Genomic DNA, 23,059 nt, shown 5'->3' with positions numbered 1-23,059 from the left:
TTGCTTATGGAGGACGTAGGCAAGTTAGAGTGGGTGAAGAGTGTGGTGACACAAGCCACTTAAATTGTCACTTGTTCCAGTCAAAAAGTCAAGGCCCTTGCTATCTTTCGCCATCACAGTGACTTGGAGATGAAGAAGCCATCCTCGATGCGCTTTGCCTACATGTGGCTCCTTCTAGAGCGCCTTTATGATGTCATGCCTAAGCTCCAAGTAACTCTGGTTTCACTAGAGTGGTAGGAATGGATACAAGGTGAGATACCTTCGCGTGTCGACGATGAGGTAAGAGCCATTCAACGGCTATGCTTGAGATAGGAGTTCTAGCGCCAAGTCTGCGCCCTAGTCATTGCGGTTACTCTCTTGTATAGGGTTTTACGCATGACAGACATGGAGGGGGCTACTATGGGGCTCCTCACTCACTTTATGAGAGGGGCCATTGCCGAGATTACCTGCACCATGGTCCTCGATGACCTTGATCGAGAGTATATGCTAACAAGCTAAATAAGATTCAAGAATAAGTAATAAACTAAAATAGAATGTTGAATCTAAATACTGGTTCTTTTTTCTCATATAAGATATTCTTTCTTTATTTTAAAATTCACAGTGATGCCATGGCACGTCTATGGTGTGAAGCCATGCATGCGAGGCCATCAAATACAAATCCAGATGCATGAGTTAAGTGCCATGACGAGCCATTATATGATGCCATGTACATATGTTCATATTGTAAATGAGGTTCAATAAGTCGAGCTGAGGTTGAGCCAGATCTAGGAGTTTTTGTATATGAGTGTGGTGGGTGATGGTTCTGCTGTTACTCAGAGCTCATGGGTAAGTCAGAAACATCCAGTTATATATGATGGTATGAGTGGCACGCCAAAGGGATAAGTTAATGATGTTAATGGCTTCCCATGTGCATAATGTGTAGTAGCTTCTTGATGGTATCGATGGGTCAAATTAGTGAATACCTCTTATGGAATGCAAACATGAGAACATGCCAATGCACAAAGGAATGCATTTATGAAGACATGGAAAAATATTTGAGTGAACAATTGGGGGATTCTATAAATCACATGCCCGACATGATGACATTATAAACTATGGAGGCATCAAGAGTAATGGAGATTCAATGGGCATTAGAGTGCCGAAGTCTTTATTGAATGCGGGGGAATAAAATTGGATGATCTACTTTGCATTGGAAACCTTGCCTTAATGCCAAGGTTAGGAGCATTACACACATATTCAAGGGGTGGCAACATATGTGTATAAAAAGGGAAAATAAAGGAGCGCAGCTTTTTTTTTGGGAAAATTCTGGATGTTAGGAAAAATATAAACGAGCGCAGCTTTTTTAAAAAGGGAATTCCGGATTATAAGCTGCAAAAGGTGGTGGAAGGCCGCATCTCTTGCGGGAAAAAGAGGAGAAAAAACCAGAGGATGGGGCGGCAAAAATCAGTGTGCAGAAATGGGCAGAAAAAGGGAGAACCAGAGTTCTGGCGACCAGAGATTTTCATTTCAAGGCTATATCTTCTGTTCATAGCTTGTAAGTGCTAGAAATGAAGAGGGAATCGAGTACTACATGAAGAAATGCTTTTTGGAAATTCCATGTTCACAGTCTGCGCTGAAGCGACTGTTGCTTCCCGCGTTTCTCCATCGTAGTCAGCTCTGAAGCGACTTTTTTGAGATTAGCAAAAATAAAATCAAAGTGTAAATCCACTCGAAACGTTCAGATAAGTTTATTTTTTTTACTACTTCATTTGATTTAGGAAAGGCGTATGACTCATAAATCCTTAAAGGATTTGGAAAATGAGTAAAAGCTTGGTGAACAAGTTAATGGTTTTGGAATTTGGTGTTTGTGGGAAAAAAGGTATCTAAAGTACATTTAAATCACGGGAAGTTGGTCTTACTTCTGCTTGATTGAATTTTGGAAATCATGAGCATGTTATAGCTATGCCATATGCCATCTTTTGCTTGTGAGATGTTAGAATTTAAAGGCAGGTTTTCAGGTGATAAAGAACATCTTGAAATGATGGATTTGATGGCACTGGATGTAAAGAATGTAAATGGTCACATGTATGTTGGAAAAAATTGAAGGTTATGTTATGCCTACATGTGATTGGTTCAAGGGATTTGGAGAAAGGAGTCAGTGATTCAAGGGACAAGCACTTGGTACACGAATTCAAGGATGTATTGAGATGAATTGACACATGTATATGTCACTAAAAATGGACTTGTCCTATGCTTCTTGGGGAAATTTTGTGTGTGAATTTCCTTGTTAGATTTGGTACATACTCTCACAGCTAGAAGTCTCGTACTTTCCTGGCTATACCGCACACGTCACGACACCGCGCGCAAGCAGGAGTATTTGCTTTATTTCTTCTTCTAGAGAAATGCAAACAAATTGAACTGTGTCCACAAGACTGAGCGGACAAACTGATTGACTGACCGCCAAACGCAAGGACAAAGCGACCAAACGCTGGGCAGAACTGTGCGTAAGCTTTAGGCGACTTTGAAGCTTACTTCGAGAGAAATACACCGGCCCAAAATTGAGGGAAGGTGGGCTGAATACTCCTGAAGAGACTGAGCTTTTTTGCCTTGGGCTGAGAGCACAAGTAGGGCTGAAATTATGCACAGGCACAAGCCTAAGCATACATGCTTGAGTTCTGATGTTAATCTCTGATTTCTGACTGATCATTTGGGACTGAACTGAACTGGCCTTTTTATATGCTTTAGGGGAGCAGGTCGGCTGCCTGTCGGCTGGCTCAAAAGGTCCACGACTGGCATTTAATGCCAGTTGGCTGCAGCATATAAGTTCACTACTGGCTTTTAATGCTAGTCGGCTCTAATTCTTGTTTTGAATGTCATGCACTTTTGTTTTCGTGCGATTGGTGTAGCATTCTGAATGTGTGTCAAGAATAAATCTAAAGACCTAGTAGGATTGTGAAATGCATAGACCACTAGAAAATTGTGTAATGTATGTACATACCACTAAAGTGGTAGTTTGCTATGGTGTGTCAATATCTGGTGAGATTTTGAGCGTTCTTGACCCTTGGACTTCATCTTGTGCAGAAAAGGAGAAAGCCTTAGCTGACATTGTACCTGCCATAGAGAAAGCTCGTTTATACCGAGGCAAAGGTGGTGAAATAATGCGTGGTGCAGTTTCGAGATTGATCGAATGCGAAGCATTGGTGCAGATACCTCTGCCATCAAACACATATAAGAAAGTCATTTTGGACACCATCAATGAAAATCTGAGACATCCAAATGGCCAAATTCAGGTAATTGATGATTGTGTTTATGTAGTACAATAAGAGGCATTGTTTTCCACCTCGTTAGGATTGGTGATTAACTACTTTTAGAACTAAAAGGATATGTTAGAACAAGGATTAAACAGTCATTTCAAAGAAGGATTAAGCGGTCATTTCATTGATATGCATGCATGCATATACACATCCATTCCATTTCATTGTTATGCATGCATGCATATACTCTTCTTGTTTTGTAGAAGGCCACCTGCCAAAGAGCCAAAAAAATATGGAGAAGGAATACCCTGGAAATCTAAGTCAACGAGAATGCAAAATTTGGCAAAGGAAACTTTTGGTTTGTTGACAAGACCAAAGAAGATGCATCATGGTTTCCTTTCTGAAAGGGCAAGAAGGGCATTTCGGTGCAGCTGTGTGTTTTTTTTCAAGTTCTCGAACTGGTAGCACTCCCAACAAGAATCATCATAAAAACATTCTAGATTTGAGTGGCAATTTACTATGTCAAATTTTCTTTAGATTTTGTTTTCACCAACAGGTTGTCTTAGTGAGGAGCCAAATCCTATTAACTCGATCGACAAACCAAGCCGTAGGAATAATCAACGTGTAGATCAAAGTAGACGAAACTTGAGGGAAAGAGAATCTAGAATAAGTTCTAGGATTTGTCCTATGGAAAATCCAATCCTCCGTTCTTTCACCATCCGGAACAACCGTAAGAGGAGTAAAAGGTTGGAATTGTTCTTGTAACATGCGCCATAAAGGTTTGTAGTGCAAGAAGACACACACACACTTGTTTTTGTGAAACCATTATTTTATCTTACATTGGAGAATCCTCAAAGCGAGAGGCTCTCATTAAAGTACATCTAAAAATAGTGGAAAAACACTTTGTAGTTCTACTGATCAATCTGTGGCTCAAAACTATCATGCAATGAGTGACTGTAACATGCGTTGGGAAATCATGTTCTTGATTAACGCTAAGCAAAGAAGATTAACGCCAATCCTATGTTTAGCAAAGACACAGAAGAGAAGGAGAGAGAGACCTATTCCAATGTATGTTGCTAAAACATACTATATATACAGTGATCTTGTTGATTCACAGCTTCATGTTGCATACCAAAGATCTCTGCAGTCCTCTACTTGCAATTGGACAAGAGAAGCTCCTGCTGATCCACCACCATGTCCTTGTTGTCTTGCAGACTCTGACAAATGGATCCTCTTGATCTTTGAATGATGATTCTAATGAATGCCTAATGATCCTATTTAAGGGGAGAAGGTATGAATTCGTAATCAAGTCGGTTTTGCCTATTTTCCCTACAAAACATTGTCCAAAATGTCATATTTTGTGTCCAAACTTTGCCCAAAAGGTGTCCCAACCATTGGGCTACGTCTTGGGCTCTTCTGAGAGCGTGTAGGGTTGCGAAATTCGCTCTTCCCATATATTTGCTAATGAGAATATACATGTCTATGAGCATCTGTATTAGCGAGGACGGAACTGTCAAAGTAGACACCATATCTTTTCTCCACAATCCGAAAAACTGAGAGGAGATTACTGGGGAGCGTTGGATGCACATGACATCCCCTCCTACTAAGCTTGGAGCACTGGGGTGTCCACATCCGGAGCAATCTGGTGGTCTGCCACCGAAACTGAGCCAAGTGCCCACAGCAATGGCTCTATGAGCAACCAGCCACTGAAAGGTAACCGTACGCCTGGGCTGTCTACTACTCCAAATGAGCTGCCAGAATGAAGTCAGGAACTCTGCTGAAATGCCCTCACGTTGCCAATGCTCTGCAGCAGCTGGACTGGCCTTGTCGCTGAGCTAGCAAAATATGTATGCCAAGCCGTGCCGAATACTGAAAGAACGGCGTGGGCGGTCTATCTGCCGAGGCAAAAGGGTCTCTCCACTGCCACTCGCCTGGGTCCCACTGTAAACGGGCAAGTGGCCGGGCCTCCCATGCCCAAAGGCGAGGGCACCACTGGTGTTAATCTGGCGTCCAAAGCTTTAAGATAACACTTGTTTTTCTTCCTAGCCATAATATCCTCGTAAGCAAACTTTGAACCAAATGACAATGAAAGAAAAATTCAAAATTGTAGCAAACAAACGCTCTTGTGGCTCTCTTAGTAGACCCTTGGAATGTGTGTCTAAAAAGAACTTCCTCTCATCTCTTAAGTCCCATTTTTTATACTAATTAATAATTTTTAATATTTAAATTAATATTATTATTTTTGAATCCAACCATTAAAAGTAAGTTATTTGGATTTGAGATTACACTCCACTTTGTAGCTTAGACCATTGTTTTTTAGAGAAACTTAGAGGTTTGAAGTTCCTAGTCATGGCAGGGCAACAAAATTCTCTCTCAAGCTCGTTTTGCTCTTTTCAAGTGCCTGTATCCGTACTCACTCCTAAAAGTCCAAGCCAATCTATGAGTTGATGATGATGTTACAAGCCCACTATTTGCTAACGGATAAGTCCATGGCTCTTTTATATGGATCTGTTGGTTGATCTTGCTAATCTTTGACGCGAAGAGTCCATCTCGATTTTTATAAGTGAATATATTTTCAGGTACTATGAGCTAGTAACTATTGAACATCCAAAACCTTTTTGCAAAGGTCACCCCAGGGAATCTTATTCGCATATCCGATATGGATGAATCAAAAACTCCCTTGTGTCAGTGCCAGCTCATACCAAATGATAAGGACTCTCCATTTGATGATGGCACCGCAAACAATTTGGAGCCACAATTTTCCGCTTTGCCAAATACTATCCTATCGGAAGTGTTGCCGTGAGGCATCTCCGTAGAAAAACCTTCTGTTTTAAAGGCAATTTGCTTTGCCATATCTTCCCCAAATTACCTTTCCACCAGCCTACGGATTTATTCATATGCCACACCTGATGTGCATGTCCCTTTATCCATGGCTGTGGAAGCAATAATCTATAGGCCGTTGCCGCTGTCAGTCCATAAAGAGGAAACTTCATTACATAACCAGGTCGGGTGTTTTTTTAAAAAAAAAAAAAAATTTTATAGTGAAGATGTATTTATATTAATAATATGAAAAGAGTACATATAAACTGTGGGTTAGTCTTCTCAAACAATCAATAGAAGAACTACCCACAGAAACTACTCAATCCAGTATCCTCTTAGTGAGTAGTTTCATTGTATCTGACTCCCATCTGTTTACACTCACCAGACTAGCAATGTTAGCTTTCACTAAACAGATAACTTTCTTAGGATCTACACTTTGCATGCCATCATTACTGAAGACCAGAGTGTTCCTCATATAGCCCACAGGCATGTAATTCTTGCAAATCCAAAAAGGCTATTACTCTCCTCTGTTGGACCAATCTTTTTACCCAAAACCCAATGGGACCATGTACATTGCAGCCCAAAAATGTAAACCCCCCCCCCCCCCCCCCCCCCCCCCCAATGGGACCATGTACATTGCAGCCCAGAAATGTACCCCCCCTCCCCCCATTTAGAGAGCTGTGTCTAAAAGGATCTTAATGGTGGGAAATCCCAGAAGGCATGCTTGAAATCCTCGATGGCTGCTCTGCATCTTGGGCATATCCCTGAGGCCATATTTCTGATCATCAGCTTACCGCCTAACGGAAGAGCCCCAACCATGATTCTCCACAAAATAGTGTGAGCATGTGTTGGCAGTTTGGGTCCCCAAATTCTTCCGCATCTGGACTCCAAGCATTTGTCCGGCCAAGCTACTTTCCATATTGTATTGAAATGTTTAAAATCTCTCTTCTCTTGCATTAACATCTGATAAAACTTGGCAGTTGATACCCGACCAAGGGGAAGTCCATCTGTCCACCCCCAAAGTATTGATAGTTAACGTCTTGAGCGTACCAATAATTACATGCAGATGATTCTTATCAAATCTTGAGAGACCATACATGATAGATAGCTTTTCATCATCTCTCCACCCCAGAAGAGGACCATCCCAAAAATCCTCAAATCTGCTTATCTCTCTGCTGTTGAGTCTTTTGCTCACTTTGGGCTCAATGAGGGCTAACGGAGGGGGGAAAAAAACTGGGGACCACCAAACATTATACATGCATAGTGAATTTTCGTGATTCTGGGAGCCTTGCCACCATTGAATGAGGGGAATGATCCTCTTTTATTTCTTAATCAGAAATTCATCAAAGGACATATTTTTAAAGACAAGTGGAGCATGGGAAAAAATCTTATCAATCCAAGAGAGTCTCTCCATTTGCCTTGCCAACTCATAGTCATATACAGAGAAAGCTCTTTAAGCATCCTAGTCCAACGTTGACTCTGCTGTAGAAAGGAAGTCAACATTTTCGGCATTCTCGCCATTGCATGTGTTTCCATGTCTAGGATGCCAATTCCCCCATCCTTCTTGGGTTTACACACCTTCTGCCATGCCAAGAAGGAACATGGTCTCTTGCCCTGCTTATTCTTCCATAGAAAAGCTTTAGCATAGCTTAGAGCTCTCTTCGAGAGGCAAGCTATAAAATCTATACAAGGAGTAAAGAAGTGAAAGCATGCCAACAACACCATGTTTACTATTACTACCCTTGAATGAAAGGGAAGATATACGTTATCCCAAGCTCTAAATTTGGCTATGAATTTGTCCATAAGCCAGTCCGCTATGTCTTTACCTGAGACATCCACTCCCATGGGGGCATCCCAAATGTCTAAAGATCTGGCCTTTGTTCACGACTTGGCATCCCCATCTGGTTACATCAAAGGATTCATCCTCGGTTAAACTGATCTGGTCGGGTATTTTTTAGTAGCCAGTCATGATGTTTTTGCCGAACCGATATATAGGACATATCCCCATGTCCTGCTTGGTGAGCAACAACAAGTCTCCATCCATGGCAATAATGGGCTCCCAATTGCCATTGCCGTTGTGCTTGTGGAAACAACAATGGTTTACCTTCAGTCGATATGACATCTCCGACTGTGCAAATTCGTTTTTGTGTGAAAAATAGCCTTTCTTGGCTTAGCCCGAGCAAATGGCGTATCAAATGCTTTGCTCCATCGCACATTTTCATCTACCACTGTGTTTCGAGGAGGCTTTGGCAAATGTACAAGTAAAGACTTCCAGTCTTGGAGCACACGCACGCACGCACGCGCGCGCGCGCGCGCTAGAAAGAGAAGGCGGCGAGCAGAGGAAGAATACCAAGCAAAGGCAAAGCACATGAGCACGAGCCAGATCAAATGCTTTGCTCCAACGCACATTTTCATCTACCAGTGTGTTTCCAGGAGGCATTGGGAAATGTACAAGTACAAACTTCCAGTCTTGGAGCAATCTTCCACACACAGACACACACACACACACACACACACACACACACACACACGAGCGCACTAGAAAGAGAAGGCGGCGAGCAGAGAAAGAATACCGAGCAAGGGCAAAGCACATGAGCGCGAGCCAGAACAAGAGCACTGACGAGTAGACAGACGACAGGTCACTTGCAGATGGACGGAAGGAGCAGATTCCACAGACACGACGAGCTCCGCAGAGCACACTCTCCACACACACACACACACACTCTCTCTACACACATACGCACACACGCTTTTTTATATATGTAGTGAAACAATTGCTTCATTGATAAAATAAATGTATAGTTATAGTTGTCCTAGAGCACGACAACTAGGACTCAGATCAGAAACATTGGGAAAACACCTCAAGCTGCGGAAAAGCAAGCTTTTCGAGGTCATAAGAATTTCCGAGAGATAGGTAAGGAGATGTACGAAAGAAGATCAAAGGATCGACATGAACTACAGAAAAAAGCAGTTGATTCCAGACATCATAGATAGTCTAGAAAGCCCAGAATCTGGTCCAATCGAAGAAGATTGCGTAAGCTAGCAATGTCGTAGAGAGTCGACCAAAAAGTCTTCCTGGAAATCGTGCACGTAGGTCCCCTGACAATCTGTCCAAGAGGGCATGAGAGAGTGAGGAATACCAGAGAAGATAGGGCACTGTCTGATATGGGTGAGAGCATTGCCTACAAGACGTTGAAGCAATGTGTCTATGTTCCAAAAGAATCCCCACCGGAAAAATACCCATAATACATCCCCATAGAAAAAGTCGCCCAAGATGCATGGTGGTATATCCAATATCATGTTCTCGTCAGGAAGGCGATGCTTCTACCTGATTTTGTGGCACAATCAAAGCCATGGGCTTGGATGTTGGGTACTATGTGCGTCTCCATGCGTACAGAAGCGTATGGACTCTGGGTCACCCGTTATGATGAGTTTTTGGACATTTTGATGGCAAGATCACGGGTTCTCCCTATGCTACTGCTCTCATTCATGACTGGAAAGCTTTGTTGCGCCACTTACATTGGTGAGGCCGGTCCTCTAACCAGGGAAACTCTTTAGCTAAGGAGAACATTCATTGGAGTAGGGTGTTTGAAGTGCCTCTTGCATTATCACAACCAAGGAAGGCCTATAACCTTTCCGTGCTTGGAATTCGCCACATATGTGAGCAAACCAAATCTTTCTTCATCAGACAGAGGGCTTTTTTATCTGCTTTTGTTTTCCACAAGCATTTCAAGGCTTTAGACAGGAAAATGCCAATCTATCTGCGAGACCAAGGCCGCAAAAGGAGATAAAATTGCACATATGCCATCATTATAGACTGCATTGTTCGCAAACGTACATGTAAAGGCCAAGTAGACAGCTTTCAATATTCAATTTTGTGATGTAGCTTTTTTATCACCCATTCATCAATCTCTTCTTTAAGGGAGAGCTCCCATCCAATGGGGTGTCCAAGGTGCTTGACTATCTGATTAGGTGGCGCAATTTGTCCTAGCCAGAGTAACCTATGCCAATCACAATTTTTCAGCGGCGGCGGTAAGAGCTCTGATTTTGCAAAGCTGACGTTTAGCCCAGCAGCTAATCCATAAAGCAACAAAGCTTGCATGATTACTTGACATCAGGCATTGTATTCCGAGGAAAAAAGAAAGAATCATTAGCATAGGCTTGAACCACAAAATTGTTTCCATTCCTCGTGGAAATTCCATGTAGCATGCCATTCCGTGACAGCTTATCTATATACAAGAGCATCGGATGTGTAGCAATAGCATAAAGCAAAGCACTGAGAGGACATCCCTGTCTCACAAATTTCCCTAATTTCGAGGGGGCTGAAAGTTCACCTCGCAAAATGCATTTCGTTGTACCTTCTTGATACAACGAGTAAATAACATTTTTCATTTTGCACTCAAATCCTATTCTATCCATTACTTGTGCTATAAAATCTCATTGAATAGTATCAAAGGCTTTCGGTTGTGTCCATGTGCATAGTGAGGATTTGGCATATTCTATGCCAATACAAGCATTGGCTATATTGTCCATAATTTACCTTCTTGGGACAAAACATATTGATTTGGATGAAGACCAGCATGCAATATACCTTTGATTCTATTCACAAGCATCTTAGTGACAAGCTTGTACACCACTGGCATTAGAGAGATGGGACGCCAATCCATTAAACCTTCACAACGTTGTTTTTTGGGCAGCAATTTAAGTAAGCCTTCTTTCCAAGAGGATGGCAGTTGTCCAATAGACCAACAATACTTAACTATCAAGAGGATGGGTTGTTTCAGAATATCCCAAAATGTGTGAAAAAACTCCACCGTAAGGCCATTCCATCCAGAGGATTTCCATTTACCCAAATTTTTGAGAGCAACATCCAATTCTTTCTCAGTAAAAGATTCATCCATAGTAGCTACCTCATGCGGAGTGACTATAGGGTGAACATAATGCAAGATTTCATGACGTGCATGTAATACTTCATCGGAAGGGGGCTGAGGGGCAGTAAACATGTGTGCAAAATAGTGATGACAAACATTTGCGAGTTGTGCTTTGTTACATGTCCAAGTTCCATCAGGTAATTTCACTCTTGCAATAGAGTGTTTTTGTCTGGTTGTGTGCATATTTTTGAAAAAAAGATTTGAAAGAACCACCTTTATATCAAGAAGAGGCTTTTGTTGAGCTTGAGTTTGCCACTTGTTCAACTTGCAAGTATCATTTTGGTCAAGACAATGTTTAGCTTGTGTCATAATCCAATGCTCATTTGCTGTTAAAGGTCGCAATTGGCTAGTTTTAGTGTATTCTTGCAGGGTTGATTTCACATGAGCCACGTGCAACCTAGTTTCCCCCATATGCCATCTACCATAATCATGAATGACAGCTTGCATGTGCATCACAAAACTATACCAAGCAAAATCCAAATCCTCTCTCATGTGGAGTATAAGAGGATGGACGACATCATGTACCATTTGTATAAAGTGAGCATGCGATAGATATCTCTTATTTAGCATCAACAATATTTTGTCATGCAGAGCATGGTCATGAATGGACACAGCGAAGTATAAGCCAAGCCATACAGGCACATGATTAGAAAGCATCAATGTATGATCAATCCACATTTTGCATGTATAAGCATCATATTGGGCAGCATAGAGAAGATACCATCTGTCCAAACGAGCCCAATAGTTTGTAAGTGCATTATGATGAAAAGTAAAGCCCAATTGTTGAGGCATGAGATGGGTCCAGAGATTACATGCATCCAAAAGAGTGAGGGTTTGATCCCACATTTGTTTCTCAGAGCACATCATATGAGAGCGATGAGACGAATTATCAACATAGGAGGTGAATTGTTAAAATCCACTGTATTAAAAGCATTTGATAGCCATGGATATGCGTGAAAAGGTTGCCACAATGTAGCCCTAGTCGCTGAAGTTTGCGAGGCGTAAACACTCGCAAATTCATACAGCTCATTAGCAATCATACATTGCACAACAATCATCTGCCATTGGGATCCTTGTATGCCAAATGAGGTTGAAGTTCATGTCTAACCATGATAAAAGTACCAGAAAAGGCTTGTTTCCCCCCATAAAAGATGTGATAACAATATAAAACCCCATGTCTACCAACAAAAGCATGTTGATTATGCTTTTGCAAACAAACTATATGTGGCTGCATATCATTTACATAGGACCAAAAAAGCCTCCATTTATTTGCATCATAGAGGCCTTGCACATTATATGTAAAGCATTTGACTGGTATATACATATGTACTACGAGTGTAAACAAAACAGGTTACCCTTCAACTTGCATGGTTGCCTAGCTCCATGTATAGAGCCAACAGACACATCAGGATTTGACACAGCGTGTGGAAACAAGGGGTTAGCCCTCACAATTGCAGCCCACATTCTGTCCACACCTGAGATATCGGGCATCCCAAACGTCTGCCCCGTTGTGGAGGTTCCTTCAGTCCAATTACAAGACACTACATGTCTTCGTCTAAGAGGGATAGGTTTCTTGGGTGTTTGCCATGCATTGGGCTCCTATTTTTACTTTTCCTTCCCTTTTGTAAAAGGAGAGCCTGTTGTGCCATTTTTTACTTTTCCCTTATCCAGTGTGACATTCAGGGCTTGCACTACATTTTTTTCCCCTTTTGTTGCTGCACAAGTACAACAGGAACCACCTCTAAAGGTGGCATTGCGGCTACTGGTAGCTGCAAAAGAACTAATGAACATTTCGATGCCATGTGTCCAAACTTTCTGCAAGGAAAACAGGAGCCAGCAAAATTGTCCCATTTGAGCTTGAAGAAAGCTTCCTGTGTCTGAAGTCGAGGCAGCTCAACATCCAAGGAAGAAAGCTTCCTGTGTCTGAAGTCGAGGCAGCTCAACATCCAAGGCCACCCGGGAAAGAGTTGGTTCATCTATATCCCAAAGGAAGCAAAATCTATTGACACTTCCAGAAGACCTGGGAGGGCAAACCACTTTGCCCAACGATTCTATTAGAAAAGGTAAAGCAGGGCGCATATAAACAGGAAGCTGAGCAACATCCACCCACACATGGCACCTGTGTTTGATGAAGCTTTGATAATCCTTTGTAGATGGCCATGGGTATACATGCACCATTTGCTGCCCAGAAAAAAGAGGCAACTTTTCCAAAATAGTCTGTTTATGCTGTGGATCAGTAAGTAGAACCTCATAGAAGCCTCGAGCAGCAAAGTAGCAACCCTCAACAAAGCATCCTCCAAACATGGCTTTAAGCCACCACCCAACATCAGCAGTTTGCAGGCATCTTTCCAGGAAAAAAAGGATCACAACTCTCTGCGAGAGTTTCATTAGAGGGTCTAGTAATACCTGGCCGGGAACGCGCAAATGAAACTCAAGGATAGGTTCATCCCAAGCTTTCTTGATCTCAGAAAAACCTTCTTCAATGGTGTCACATAAATGTTGAAGATCGGGATTGGAGCAACAAGAGGAGGGCAATTCAGAGCGTTGAAAGTCTCCTCCTGTGTTTCTTCTTTCGGACTCAACAGAGGGATCTCAACATTTATGTGACGCCTTCTTCAATGGTGCCACATAAATGTTGAAGATCGGGATTGGAGCAACAAGAGGAGGGAAATTCAGAGCATTGAAAGTCTCCTCCAGCAAGCAGGAAATAAGCAAGCGAGATGGACAACTAGCAGGAAGAAGAGATGGAGGAGGTCGACAGGAAACAAGAGCAGCAAAAACAGGCGAGCAGCACGTTCTGTTTACACACTGGTCGTAGGCGAGCAGGTAACTCTCTCTCTTCTTGTTGTTTAGTTGTTTTTAGCTTTTCTTACACAGACATTGTATCAGATCCACCAATTGTTGTAACCTTTTTGGTCTCAGGTCATTTTGGCCTTCTGAAGACGTTAATATATCATTTCATTTCATTTCATTTCTCTCTCTCTCTCTCTCTCTCTCTCTCTCGCGCACACACACACACACACACACACACACACACACACACACACGCACACTTTTTTTTTTTGTGGAATCATAAGTATATTAGATTTACAAGATGACTATCCAAAGTAGATAGTCCCAAAGTACATCAACTGAAGATGTCAATATAAGACAAATATACATCATGATCTATTTGGTCAACGTGCATGCAATCGAAGAAAGATTGATGCAGGGAGTACCGAAAAAAAGAAAAAGCAGAAAAGACCGCATCACTGAAAACTGCATGGTTGCGAACTTTCCATAGTGTCCATAAAGCCCAGTAGCGGACCCATGAGAAGAAAAGAGAGAACTCTGGTCTGGGCAAATGAAGACCAAATAGCCAGAAAAACTTTCCAAATATCATATTTGGAAATCTAGCCCACAGAAGCTGGATGAGAGGAAGAAAAAACTGACGAGAAGAAGGACAGCTCCAAAAAATATGAATGACTGTCTCCCTGGAAGCAGAGCATCTATGGCAAGTGGATGAGGATATATGTCTGCGTGCCAAAAACTGTCCCGAGGGAATAATAGCCAAAAGAACGCGCCATAAAAAGAGCTGTTGTCGAAGAGGAAGCTTCGACTGCCAAAGAGATCGCAATCGTCTTTTCCACCACCAAGATGACCGATGCATATGCCAGAAGAGATTTGCCCGTTCAGAAACCCAAGGCAATGGCAACAAATGTTTATACAGACCAGCAACTGTAATATCAGATAGCCTCAAGGGATGGCATGAAGAATCAAAAGAGGAGATAGTCCAATCCTGTAGGCGATCTCGAATTTCCAACACTGGAACCGGCAAAAAAGGCTGAAGCATCTGAATTATATCATGCCAAAGACGACGATAATGAGGTCCCAAACCATAATGTGCAGCAGCCTGTGGAAAAGAAAGAGGGGAGCCATCAGGATGGATGACATCTCCCACAGAGGTAACACCCTTTGAGTGGAGAAAATATGAACGCCTTGGTTCTTGCACCGCCAGGGGAACTGAAAATGCTTTGGACCAGTGGATGCTCTCAGCGCGGAGAGAGTTGCCTTGTAAGGAGCCACGACCATTCCATTTTAAATTTGAAAGGACAAGCTTCCAATCAGCAAGTAAGCCAGAAATGAGAGGACAACCCTTAATTTTGCCAGTAATGTAACCAAGAATAAAATCCCAATGAGTAGGTTGCCAATGGCCAAAAGCCGAAGTCGTCAGATGAAGTAACAAATGACGGATCATCGCCGTCCAAGGCTGAGTGCCTTCCAGAAATTGAAGCATCAGTTTACCTCTGTGGGCAAGAATATGCACCTGTAAATTAAGGATATTCAAGCCTCCATGCATTTTAGGGGTACACAAACGATTTGCCGAAAGCAAACGTACACTCTTTTTCCCCTGCTTCGACCTCCAGAATATCTCCAAGATGGTGGACATAAATAATTTCAGCTCCCCTTTAGAAAGCCTGATGAGAGGAAGGTAGAACTGAATATAGGCAACCAAGATGGATTGGAGAATCCGTAAACGAACATGCAATGCCCATGTTGCAAGTTTCCAGTATTCCAACTTTTTCTTGAGCTTTGCCAAGACCCAATCTGTTTGTTGACGGCGAGTGACTGTCCATCCCAAAGGATATCCCAAATGCCGAATCAAATGAGTGGAGTGAACTATTTCCCGTGGCCCTAGCAAATTATGCCACTGTTTTGAATGCAGAGGCAACAATTTAGATTTCTGAAAATTGATTTGTAGGCCAGCCGCAAGTGCAAACAAAGAAAGAGCCTGCATCAAAGTAGAGAGATCCTGACGTGTGTTGCGAGGAAGAAAGAAAGAATCGTCAGCATATGCCTGAGCAACCAACTGACGTCTATTCTGAATGTCCAATCCATGAAGACTGCCAGTATCAACCAAATGATCTATATAAAGAAGCATGGGATGCATCACTATGGCATACAAAAGAGCACTTAAAGGGCATCCCTGCCTAACTGAACGATGCAAAGTCCATGATTCTGAGAGATCTCCTGACAATATACAAGCTGCCTGGCTATCAGCATAAAGCTAGTAAATGATATTCTGCATTTTTTCTCCAAATCCCAGAGCACGCATGGTTTCTTGAATGAACCCCCATTTAATAGTATCAAAAGCCTTAGCAATATCCACTTGCAATAATAAGACATCCTGCTGCGTGTATTTTGCATATTCAATGCCAATATAAGCATTTGCAATGTTATCTTAAATGTGCCTGCGAGGAATAAATCCATACTGTGCAGAATGGAGTCCATCATTCAAGCAACCCTTAATGCGATTGACTACCATTTTATTGATAATCTTGTATATCACCGGCATAAGGATAATTGGTCTCCAATCTGCCAAAGACTGACATAAGTGTTTTTTAGGCAACAGCTTTGTCCTTTTTTCCAGGAAGCTGGCATTTGCCTTGTCTCCCAGGCAATGTTTACCATACGCAGCAAAGGTAATTTGAGGGTGTCCCAATATGCAAGAAAAAATTCAACTGTAAGGCCATCCCATCCTGGAGCTTTCCATCGGCCACAAGACCTGATTGCATCAGACAGTTCTTGTTCAGAGAATTTTGTTTCTAGTTGTTGCGCCTAAGTAGCAGAAAGGATGGGGGATACATGCTGTAATAACCGATGACGTGCATCATACACTTCCATGGCGTGAGAATCGTCCTCACCAAATTGAGAGGAGAAATGGGTAACACAAGTCGCAGCCAATTGTGCTCGGGTGGAGGTCCACGTGTCATCTGTAATTAAAGTGCGACATATAGATGCAGCTTGTTTTCTGGAAAGTAAACTCTTGAAAATTTTTTTGGAAGAGCAGCCTTTGTCCAAAAGCGCCTGTTGTCGTGCCTGTATCTCCCATTTGACAAGCTTTCAATGATCATTTACCTGAATACAGTGACGAGCTTGACATAAAGAAGTGGCTTCAGCCAAAGTTAGAGAGCGAAGATGACTAAGCTCGATTAACGATTCGCATGTTTGCTTAGCATAAGCAACAGTCTGTCTCCAACCTTCCAGATACTGTTTACCATAATCACGGATGACTGATTGCATGCGAGCAATAAAAGCTGTCCATGCATAATCCAAGTCAATGAAAGATTGAGGAAAGGGTGGCTGACAGGCCTCAAGTATCAGTGCTTTGAATGCATCATGCTCCAAGTAACTATTATTGATGATAAGCAACCTTTGAAGTGGCAATCTGTCATCAGGCATGTCATGCAGATGAACTCTGAGCCATAAGGGTACATGATCTGAATATGTAAATGTATAATCCACCCACAATTTGGTCGTGAGAGTATCATAATGAAACGGATCAAGCTGATACCATCGATCCAAGCGAGCTTTGTAAGTGGATTGTGCAGTACCCCTAAAATGCATGGAGGCTTGAATATCCTTAATTTACAGGTGCATATTCTTGCCCACAGAGGTAAACTGATGCTTCAATTTCTGGAAGGCACTCAGCCTTGGACGGCGATGATCCGTCATTTGTTACTTCATCTGACGACTTCGGCTTTTGGCCATTGGCAACCTACTCATTGGGATTTTATTCTTGGTTACATTACTGGCAAAATTAAGGGCTGTCCTCTCATTTCTGGCTTACTTGCTGATTGGAAGCTTGTCCTTTCAAATTTAAAATGGAATGGTCGTGGCTCCTTACAAGGCAACTCTCTCCGCGCTGAGAGCATCCACTGGTCCAAAGCATTTTCAGTTCCCCTGGCGGTGCAAGAACCCCGGCGTTCATATTTTCTCCACTCAAAGGGTGTTACCTCTGTGGGAGATGTCATCCATCCTGATGGCTCCCCTCTTTCTTTTCCACAGGCTGCTGCACATTATGGTTTGGGACCTCATTATCGTCGTCTTTGGCGTGATATAATTCAGATGCTTCAGCCTTTTTTGCCGGTTCCAGTGTTGGAAATTCGAGATCGCCTACAGGATTGGACTATCTCCTCTTTTGATTCTTCATGCCATCCCTTGAGGCTATCTGATATTACAGTTGCTGGTCTGTATAAACATTTGTTGCCATTGCCTTGGGTTTCTGAACGGGCAAATCTCTTCTGGCATATGCATCGGTCATCTTGGTGGTGAAAAAGACGATTGCAATCTCTTTGGCAGTCGAAGCTTCCTCTTCGACAACAGCTCTTTTTGTGGCGCGTTCTTTTGGCTGTTATTCCCTCAGGACAGTTTCTGGCACGCAGACATATATCCTCATCCACTTGCCATAGATGCTCTGCTTCCAGGGAGACAGTCATTCATATTTTTTGGAGCTGTCCTTCTTCTCGTCAGTTTTTTCTTCCTCTCATCCAGATTCTGCGGGCTAGATTTCCAAATATGATATTTGGAAAGTTTTTTTGGCTATTTGGTCTTCATTTGCCCAGACCAGAGTTCTCTCTTTTCTTCTCATGGGTGCGCTACTGGGCTTTATGGACACTATGGAAAGTTCGCAACCATGGAGTTTTCGGTGATGCGGTTTTTTCTGCATTTTCTTTTTTTCGGTACTCCCTGCATCAATCTTTCTTGGATTGCATGTAGGTTGACCAAATAGATCATGATGTATATTTGTCTTATATTGACATCTTCAGTTGATGTACTTTGGGACTATCTACTTTGGATAGTCATCTTGTAAATCTAATATACTTATGATTCCACAAAAAAAAAAAGTGTGTATACGTCTTTAAGCAGCAATCTTAGATTTCATATGATGTCATAATTCATCAAACTTCAGGTGCTTGTTTTGATTTTTTGACCACACATGCACGCACTAATTTGTGCACACATGTGCAGTGTATATACATATGCATCTATGTGAATGTTGTCAGTTGTGTGCAATCGTTATAAGGGGAAATTTGAATTTCCATCTGAAGAGATATTTCTTTGTTTTGAATTTCATGTGCTGTTTAGCTTTTTTAAACTTTTTGTTATATCTACCAGGTTTGCGCAGTAGCAGCATTAAAAGCATTTATACAAGGATATATGATACCTGCCAAATCTATCAACATCGAGCGTGTCACTTTGAAGCATTTGCAGATCTTGCAAAGGGATGCAAATCCTGCTGCTAGGCGTGGTTCGGCACTTGCACTTAGTGCTTTGCCTCCGAGCTTCTTGACACCTCATTGGAAGGATGTTGTGGATGCATTGTGCAATGCAATTCATCTAGAGGTGGTACTTTGATCAGGCTTACGGACGGAATAGCTAGTGGCTGTGTGCATGTAGTTACTTTTCGGTTTTAGAATGTGATGAGTTTTTATTAAATTTTCAGGACAACCCAGATGAGAGAGATGCAGAGACACGAGTTAATGCTGTGCGCGGGCTGGTGGCTGTGTGCAAGAGCCTGTATGAAGCTGGCTTTGAGGTTTGGGCTTGCCCTATGGAAGGTGTGGGATCTCCAATATCTGTAGTAAAAGTGCAAGTGATGGAATGTCTCTTTGAGGCTCTGGATGATTATGCAGTAGATAACAGGGGAGACGTCGGATCATGGGTGAGAGAAGCCGCCATCGATGGCCTCAATGAATGCACTGTTCTTCTGTGTAAAAGTATGACTGAGAGCAGGGGACCGTTGTTAAGAGAAGGCCAGCAGGACCTTGTCTCCTTTGATTCTAGTCTTGCAATCAGGCTTATTGGGGGCCTGGTTAAGCAGGCTTTGGAGAAAATCAACCGTGTTAGGGATGCTGCCGGGCAAACTCTCCAGAAGATTCTACACAGCAAGTCAATTGGCATACCTTTCATACCCCACAAAGAGGAATTGAAGCTGTTTGTACCAGAAGAGAGAAGCATCAACTGGGGAGTAAGTTAACTGTTAGTCCCATCTTATCAAGGTTAATCCTTGTTCTAAATTTTTATAGAGTTGTTGTAATGGTCACATTTTTTGTGCAGGCGCCTGATGATGTGTTTCCAAGGCTTGTGCCCCTGCTGCAATTTCCAGCCTATAGAAAATATGTCATGTCTGGCCTAGTTGTCTCCGTCGGAGGTCTTGGTGATTCACTGGGCAAAATTTCTCTTAATTGCTTGCTGGATTTTCTTCAAAGTGATGGCAATACACACAAACCTTCGGGTGAAGGCAGTGATGATGGCATGAATTGGCTCGGGACAATCATTGTTTCAATTGTCAAAGCATATGCTGGCATTGATAGAGTTATCAGCCCCACTTTTAAGGTATTGATAGAGTTATCACACCCTTTTTTTAGTTATTGATAGAGTTATCACACCCACTTTCAAGGGTTTACGCATGTTTTGAGGATGCATTTCTTCGTCATACTGAAGAGGAAGGGGAGGGGGGGGGGGGGGGGGGGACCCTGACAGTCCCACGTGCAAGGAAAGTTGTGTGGATGTGGGCGACTGTAAAGGACATGAGAGGCTACTCCATACCCGGACCCAGTCTTTTGAGAAATGGGAGACCAGCAGCAGAGATGAGTCTCCGCCAGTAATGCTGATGCTTTGCTTTCCTTTAGGCTGACAGAATAGCTTGTAGCATGCTGTTTTAAGCTTCACTGTGAGGATCCTAAGAGTTCTTTTGTGTCTCACTTCGGGATAAGGCATATGCTTTAGAAAGTTTAAGTTACGGCATAAGTTGGTTGACAATGAGACGGGAAAGAAGCTCAAGAAGTTTTGAACGGATCGGGGTGGAGAGTTTACATCAGGTGAAGTCAATGCCTTATGCAAGGATGCAAGTAGCCTGGGATCAAGATACACTTAACCACTACTCATACTCTGTAGCAAAACGGCGCGGCCATAATAAAAACTGCATGATCGTGGAGATGGCGCGGACCATTCCTTCTGTTTTTCTTCCAAATCCTGTAATAGAGCTGTGCACATGTACTTGAATTCCTGTACTTCTGTTTCCCTTGATGCTCACGTTTTCATTAGAGTTTTGAGTCTAGAATGGGCCACTGCAAAGCATGGTTTTACTTATATCAAAGGGGTGGGCGATGGGCAGGCCATGTCCATGGTAGCATGTGAAACAGCAGCGTTGACATTTCCCCTAATCTGGTGTCAAGCAGCCAAGGTTTCCACAGGTGGCAAATTTCCGTTGAGTTGGAGACATTTCTCTGCTGTGCAATAGAGTTATTTGCAACATAACTATGCATCAATTGCCACTTTCTTAGGAAGAGTCTCTATTTTAAAAAAATTCGGTTATTTTGAATGCAGACTATCGACTTACTATTTAGCAAAGGAGTATTTTCAAACATACAGGTGATGCAAGCTTTTCTCATCCCAATAAATTGTGTTGTATGATGAAGTTAATGTTTAAACATTAATGAGGGTACGGGTTGCTTGTGAAACAGATAACAATGGTTCTTACCTTTGTTTTGTTGATGATAAACCAGACCATGGAGCCTGGGTGTGCATTGGACATTCTGGCATCAGTGAAGAATGAGCTTAAAGGATCAAAGGATGTTGTCAAAATAATGGCTGGCATTAATGTGCTTGCTCACTTGGCGTCAATGTCCGGATCAGTAGGAATGGAGTCTGTCTCCCAGCTGTTGGGGTTGTTAGGCCATCGGTACCCCAAGGTAAGGCTGGTTTTAGAATGTTCCTCATCCATGAGCTGGTGCTTGAAAAAAAATATAAGGGGATGACCCCAAACATGGTCTCTTTTGGAACAGGCTTTTCCTTATGGTGGTTTCTTTTTTTCAACAGGTACGCAAAACATGTGCCGAGAATTTCTATCTCTTGCTTGTGCAGACAGGTGAAGAGCTTCTTAATCCCAATGACCTAGATTCTGCCCAAGAACTAGTCAGTGAAACCATCTGGGATGGACCAGTAGAGAGCATCAGAGAGAAAAGAGAAAGCCTTGCCCTCTTGTTCAATATTCAAAAGGAAACTATAGCTTTCAATAACCCTCAGAATGCCCATGGGCACTCCGTTAGGCTGGCCACTCGTGACGAGAATGCTTCATATGCAGCATTATTAAGTGACCTTTGATAATAATCAGCATACATAGAGGTGTAGACACAAAAGCAATTTTGACACTTCGGATGGAGTTATTGTGTTCGTCCTTGTTTGTAGAGGTTGTGAGTGCTCCCCTCCAAGTCTAGGCATGGAGGGGGTATCTTTGTTGATTGATGTTTTGATAGTATCATTGCATTGATGTTCACAAAATTGTTTGATGAAGTATCCTTCCCAGCATTTTTTATTTATGCCCTTGTATTCCTTTATCCCATCCCCCAAAAAAAAGACTCCTTTTATGTGCAAAAAAATTTCAACTAGTTTCAAACCAACAAGGGAAAATCTCAACTAATCCGGTGCCTTGTGTTGCCAACAATGTTCCAACAATTGCCGGCGCTCTCTCCACAATCAAATGCTTATCTAGGATCTTCCTCACATTCTAGGATCTTCCTCGCATTCGAATGTGTGTGTATAGGTGGGCTTCAAATTCCATTAGCGAGCCATGGAAAGGTAAGAACCGCATGTTAAATAGGTGCATGGCGGATGAAATCTATCAAAAGATCAAAGTGGGTATCTTTCGAACATCAGAGCTCTAATCAAGTGCCTCTACATCGACATGAAGTAGAAAGGCACCATCGTCCCTAATCTTCTCGCACAGCACTCCATTCGCCCATCCTTGCAGTAGTGAAGTGATTTCGAATGTGAAGCTCCTCTCCATAATGGGCAAGGAGTGCAAACTTGCAGGCAGCTATATATGTTTTTGCGAAATCTATAGTTACCTGGTGGTGTCGTGTGCTATGCATCTGTGTAGAATAGAGTGTGCAGGGAGATGAGTTAGATGTATAATACGCCTTGCAGTATCTTGGTGATGATGTTCACGTTGACTATGCTCCAGTATGTTTCAATGACAGCTACAACTATTCCTTATATGATTAGTCATGTGGAGTTATTATCCTTGAATGTGTATACTTCTAACCTGAGAGGAGAAAGTATTCATCTGGGGATGCCATCATGGACTGTCTCCCTGAGGCAATTTATTGGATTGTTGGAGGTGACTTCAACATGGTTGAGCAACCCGTAGATAAAAAGGGGGGACATGAAGGCATCATTCACCCACTTGAGAGGGCATCTTGGAAGAGATTTATATTTTCCTTTCATGGCAGGGATTGTTGGTTAGAGGAT

At 42.4% G+C, this 23,059-nt stretch overlaps 1 protein-coding gene across 2 annotated transcripts in view; it reads left to right on the top strand.

Moving 5' to 3' along the window:
* TTN1 (ARM repeat superfamily protein) overlaps positions 1 to 22,090 on the top strand; it is a 122,562-nt gene extending 100,472 nt beyond the window's left edge. For both annotated transcript variants that reach the window (XM_086779485.1, XM_086779486.1), the window contains 7 exons: positions 3,061 to 3,269; positions 18,923 to 19,150; positions 19,251 to 19,775; positions 19,865 to 20,143; positions 21,137 to 21,181; positions 21,316 to 21,501; positions 21,629 to 22,090. In XM_086779485.1, the coding sequence (XP_086635611.1) occupies positions 3,061 to 3,269; positions 18,923 to 19,150; positions 19,251 to 19,775; positions 19,865 to 20,143; positions 21,137 to 21,181; positions 21,316 to 21,501; positions 21,629 to 21,913 (1,757 nt within the window). In that variant the 3' untranslated portion in view covers positions 21,914 to 22,090. The remainder of the gene's footprint in view (positions 1 to 3,060; positions 3,270 to 18,922; positions 19,151 to 19,250; positions 19,776 to 19,864; positions 20,144 to 21,136; positions 21,182 to 21,315; positions 21,502 to 21,628) is intronic.
* The last annotated feature ends 969 nt before the right edge of the window (positions 22,091 to 23,059 follow it).

The sequence above is a fragment of the Cibotium barometz genome, chromosome 40, assembly GCF_041138505.1.
Source record: "Cibotium barometz isolate CiBa-2024 chromosome 40, ASM4113850v1, whole genome shotgun sequence".
Taxonomy (NCBI): domain Eukaryota; kingdom Viridiplantae; phylum Streptophyta; class Polypodiopsida; order Cyatheales; family Cibotiaceae; genus Cibotium; species Cibotium barometz.
Note: the sequence above shows the minus strand (reverse complement) of the source record. Positions and strands in the feature narration are given on the sequence as shown.